General features: G+C 42.4%; 1 protein-coding gene across 1 annotated transcript in view; it reads left to right on the forward strand.

Moving 5' to 3' along the window:
- LOC143275304 (uncharacterized) overlaps window positions 1–6047 on the forward strand; it is a 641085-nt gene that overhangs the window by 617096 nt on the left and 17942 nt on the right. The window contains exons 16-17 of the mRNA XM_076579305.1: window positions 1966–2043; window positions 4263–4382. Coding sequence (XP_076435420.1) covers window positions 1966–2043; window positions 4263–4382 — 198 coding nt within the window. The remainder of the gene's footprint in view (window positions 1–1965; window positions 2044–4262; window positions 4383–6047) is intronic.

The following is a 6047-nucleotide window of genomic DNA, read 5'->3' on the forward strand; positions in this document are numbered from 1 at the left end:
CTGTCTCTGTCTTTCTACAAACGCAAAACGCGAGCGCTCGTACGTACACATTCATTCATTAACAGTCTCTCTGTTTCTGTATTTACATATAGAATTAGCTTTACTGTTCGCGTGTGTGAGCATGCACTTACGTGCGTCAGCTTGAAGCCAAGTACAATGTGGGTGTTCTCGTGCCACCAGAAAAAGAAGAAGACAAAGAAAATGAAATTCACAATGAACCGAACCCGGCCGAAGTATTGGACACGAAGTATGGAAGAAGAGGGGGGGGGGGGGGGTATGAATTGCTTTCACCAAGGCATGAACATTCCGGTGAACGAAAAAAAAAAAAAAAAAAAAAAAAAGACCCCCATAGCAACATTAATTTGGACCTCCTTGACAGGGGAAAAAAACCCAACGAAATCGATTCAGCCTTGGTTTGGTATCCATGTTGTTGGGAACTATCCGTCTTAGAGAATACAGCCTACTTTATTATCTCCAGCAAGACTGAGAAATTCATTTGTGTTGCGTTACCTAAGCAGTTTACGACTGAGAAGCAAGTCACTCGATAATTTGAATGCATAAAAGATATCAAATGGTTGATGGACAGGCCCGGCGCTTCCTTTTTTAGGAAGTGTCTGGGTTTGTTCCAATGTACCTTTTATTTACCTGTGTGCTAGCTGAATTGGTAGCGTAAGCAGCACTGACTTGAAGTTGTGGACCTTGTGAATGGAGAGAGAGAGTTGCCACTCTTTACTATTTATCAAATGGTTAATTTAATGCTATGTTGACGTATACCTCACTTACAGTGATCACAGTTATGCAATTATCGCAATATGAGAACTGTCACACAAAAAGAGTAACTTACAATAATAAAGATAGATACATGATTGACACAAAGCTGTTCAACAGTACCTTAAATCAACACAGAGTATGGAATGCACGAACACACACACACGCGCGCGCGCGCGCGCGCATGTGTGCATGCACACACATACACACATGACTAATGCTCTTCAGAACTGAATGTGTGCCTGCGTGTTCCAAAATGGCAACTGTCAAGAGAACAAACTTGACTGCACTGGGGAGTGTGATTGCGATGAAAAAGCCGGTACTGTTAGAAAATGGAATTAGATTGTGTGTGTGGTGTGTGTGTGTGTGTGTTTTGGGGAAGGCCAGGAGGGACACACCGACACGCACATATGCATGCATGCATGTCGTGCCGTCACACACACACACGCACGCACGCACGCATGAACGCACTTACACACACACACACACACACACACACACACACAACACGCGCGTGCACCCCCCACGCCCCTCCCACACACACGCAGTAAATTCACGACACGAACACACACACACACATACACATACACACGCACGCACGCACGCAGATGCTTGTTAGACGTGCGTACCGCACTCGTTCCACCTGCATGCACGCACAGACGCACGTACGCATCTCCCCATAGTTGTATGTACTTAGGCAATGACAGTGAACACCAAGCCAGAATATGACTACTGCCTCTTCACCTCTTCATCACAGGCAGAACATGGCTATTACAGGCAGAACATGGCTATTACTGCTGCTACCAGTTACAACTGACCTTCGTCATAGAATTAGAATATGACTGTTCATTCTACGACTACCAATTAACGCCGAATCAGAGTATGACTGTTAGTAATACTACGACTTCCAATTATCGCCGAATTAGAATATGACTGTTAATGATGCTACGACTAGCAATGATCGCCTTCACCATATGAAATATTACTGCTGCTGCTTTGTGTTGTATTGAATTGTATTTCATTGTATTGTGTTCCGTTGCATCGTATTGCTTTTCTTTCTTGTTGATCAAGGTGATTTCTTCATCTCTCTACGTCTGTCTGTCCATCCAGACCACCGTGTGTGTGTGTGTGTGTGTGTGTGTGTGTGACTGAGATGTGTCTGTATTCTGAAGATGACGTGACAGCTGTTGTTTTCAGACTGACCACGATCCCCGAAACCCTGCCTACATCTGCACCCAAGGGCCGCTACCCCACACTGTGGCGGACTTTTGGCAGGTGAGCGGTGCCGCTGGATTGCGTCCCTTGTATTGAGACTGCTCTCTCTCTCTCTCTCTCTCTCTGTCTGTCTGTCTGTCTGTGTGTCTGTCTCTCTGTGTTCTCAGGCAGTGTGCACGTACATGTTTGCGCGCGCGTGCGCATGCATATGCACACAAATGACAAACAGACAATATGGCCAGTAACAATAATCATGTTAACAACAGTACCTTGGGAACACTTTGAAGATTATTAAGATGATGATGATGATGGCAGCAGTGATGATGAAAATCAGTGGCAGAAATGATTGGAACAGAAGCCCAGACATAACAAACAACGTAATGTCCTATTTTAGCATCCTAAACTTTTTAAACCAATTGGTTACATTTTCATCGTTTGTGGGACCAAAAACGGGATGGGAGGGGGGGGGGGAGGGTAGCAAGATGGTGGTACGTTAGTTTAGTGACTGAATCTGCATCATAACTGAGTGACATAACGTAAAGATCAGTCGAAGTCCACTCAAAATGGGTTACAACATCTACAAAATGGTAAACTCGTTTTATACATGCACAAAAATTGCCAGTAAAATAGGTTCCTGAATTTGAGGACACGAAAATCGGACTTTACCCCCAGCACAAGATTATCATGATGACGAGAAAACATCGGGAAGCTCCGTGTCTGTATTTGCACGTTTAAAGAGCAAAAGGGTGATTGAGATGTCGCAAGCATGATGTTCCTGAAAATCGATTTTCCAAGAATCTTCAGTTTTCTCTTTCCATGGTGGCCACGGAGTGGGAGATCACTCCCAATGCCACACAGAAAATCCTTATGAATTGCTTGGGTGGGTTTTTTTTCTGTTTTAAAACTCTTTTTTAAAGAGATAGATATTTAAGGCGGGGGAATATTATGGTAAGACCGTGAGATCAAGGTAGTGTGGTTATGCTGCTGGTATTATGTGTCCGAGCGAAGCAGTATGTTGAATGAAAATTGCTGATTTATGCCTTTGAGGCAATGAGGTGATTAATATGAAGCCGACAAAATGATAACAGATGTAAGTTGTATGTTCAGTTTGGGTGATGGTGACGATGATGACGATTATGATGATAACTGTAGCGATGACAGTGATACGAGATGGTGTTGAAATAAGGCATCTTAGTGATTATGACGCTGACCAAAAAACAAAATTAGAATGCATATAATGTTTGCTAATTTGTGACGACGATGATGATGATGATCCCGACAAAAATAACAGATGTGTTGTGTGTTAATTTCGGGTGACGGTGATTGACGACGACGATGATGTTAAGAAGTGTGGCGATGACAATGACGGCAGATGGTGTTGAAACTAATCACTCTGGTGATTATGACGCTGACAACAACAAAAAATAAAATCGATATAATGTTTGCTTATTAGAGCTGGAGATAATGATGATCACGACACATATGTTGTGTGTTAATTTCGGTTGACGACGACGATGATGATGATGATGACGAAAAGAAGTGTGGCGACGACACTGACCCCAGATGGTGTGAGAGCAAGGCAGCTTGGTGATGGTGATGATGACGATGACGACGATGATGATGATGATAAGAAGTGTGGCGACGACACTGACAGCAGATGGTGTGGGAACAAGACAGCGTGGTGGTGGTGGTGATGATGATGATGATGATGACGATGACGATGATGACAGATGGTGTGGGAGCAAGGCAGTGTGGTGGTGATGACGATGATAATGATGATGATGACGACGATGATGATGATGACAGATGGTGTGGGAGCAAGGCAGCGGGGTGATGGTGATGATGGTGATGACGATGATAATGATGACAGATGTTGTGGGAGCTAGGCGGCGTGGTGGTGATGATGACGATGATGATGACATAGTATGGGAGCAAGGCAGCGTGGGGGTGGGGGTGATGATGACGATAATGACAGATGGTGTGGGAGCAAGGCAGTGTAGTGATCGTGATGATGATGATGATGATGACAATGATGATAATGTGGGAGCAAGGCAGCGTGATGCTGATGATGATGATGACAGATGATGTGGAAGCAAGGCAGCGTGGCGATGATGATGACGATGACGATGATGACAGATGGTGTGGGAGCAAGGCAGTGTGGTGATCGTGATGATGATGATGATGATGATGATGATGATGACGATGATGACAGATGGTGTGGGAGCAAGGCAGTGTGGTGATAGTGATGATGATGATGATGACGATGACGATGATGACAGATGGTGTGGGAGCAAGGCAGTGTGGTGATCGTGATGCTGACCAGGCTGACAGAGGACGGCACGGCCATGTGTCACCGCTACTGGCCTGAGGAGGGCAGTGACCTCTACCACATCTATGAGGTGTGTGTGTGTGTGTGTGTGTGTGTGTGTGTGTGTGTGTTGGAGGAGAGAGAGCGGGAGAGAGACGAGTGTGTATGCGTGCGTGCGTTCGTCGTATGTCTTTGTGTCTCAAGTATTTTTGCTTCATTCTCTCTCTGTCTCTGTCTCTGTCTCTCTCTCTCTCTCTCTCTCTCTCTCTCTCTCTCTCTCTCTCTCTCTCTCTCTCTAGCTGTGGAACTTTCCAAAAGAGGTCGGCACGGCATTCAGTTAATACCAGGAGCTATTGAATTATTTCTGTTACTTTTTGCTGACGATGTCATTCTTTTGTCAGGGACGGTAAAATGTTTGCAAAATCAGCTAAATGTCTTAAAAGAAGAAGCAGATCGGTTAGGTTTGACTGTTAATCTAGATAAAACGAATGTTATGGTTTTTAGAATGGGTGGACATTTGTCAATGCAGGAAAAATGGTTATACGGAAATACTGAAGTTAGAGTTCTTAATTCATATAAGTATTTGGGGATGATTTTTACAACAAAATTAAGTCTGAATAATGCATGGGAAGAATTTTGCAGAAAAGGTAAAAAAAGGCGTCATCGAAATTTTGAAAACACTTAGAAAACTGAACTCTATTGATTCCTGTCTATTTTGGAAAATGTTCGATGTACAAATAGAACCTTGACTGACATATGCAGCTGAAATCTGGGGATTAACGGTTAACTCACACATTGAAAGAATACATACTTATGCAATTAAACGTTTTCTGCATGTTCCATCCAATCCATTCATCCAATACGGTTTTATATGGGGAAACTGGAAGATATCCTTTGTATATAAGAACTTTTGTCAAATGTATTAAGTATTGGTTAAAATTGTTGAAGCTTCCACAAACACGTCTGAGCAAACACGCCTATGACATGATGCTTTTACAGATGGAATTAGGTAAAGAAAACTGGTGTTATAGAGTGAATAAGGTTCTGACTGAACAGGGTTTTGGAATTGTGTGGTTGTCCCAGGGTGTAGGAAACGAACAGCAATTTATTGCAGAATTCAGAGACAGACTCATTTGTTCCTTCAAACAAAACTGGCATTCTGACATGGAAAGTAAAGAAATATATAGTTGGTTCTTTTCTTTTAAAAGTATATTTCAACCAGAAACATATCTCAGAATCATTACAGACAAATGGCACAGAATAAATTATGCGAGATTTAGGTTAAGAACTCTGGGGTTTAATGCAAACAGGAGATGGTTTGAACCTGGGACTTCTATACAATCACCATGCCCTCTGTGGATACCAAGTGGATGATGCAAAACATTTTCTTTTTCAGTGTGAAATTTATAATACTGTGCGAGAAAAATGCATATTCTTTAAAACAGAGATGGCTAAAAGCCATGATGTTGTTACTGTTTTGTCATGTGATAATGAAATCATAATTAGATCGGTCGCTAAATTCATTGCAGAAGCTCAAACAATGAGACAAAGGTACCTAAGTCAGAATAGTATTAACAGCATAGAAGACACTTAATTCTAGTTAGTACAGAAGTTGCTGTTTTATTTGGGCAAAACAGAAAACATAACATTGCATACTTGAGTGTATTGTTGAGGCAGTATGTATTGGTTTGATGTATTTTTGAAGGGATGGTCAAGTCAGTCTCCATTCATTTTGGTATTTTATTATCATTACATT

Source organism: Babylonia areolata, chromosome 2 (genome assembly GCF_041734735.1).
Source record: "Babylonia areolata isolate BAREFJ2019XMU chromosome 2, ASM4173473v1, whole genome shotgun sequence".
NCBI lineage: Eukaryota > Metazoa > Mollusca > Gastropoda > Neogastropoda > Buccinidae > Babylonia > Babylonia areolata.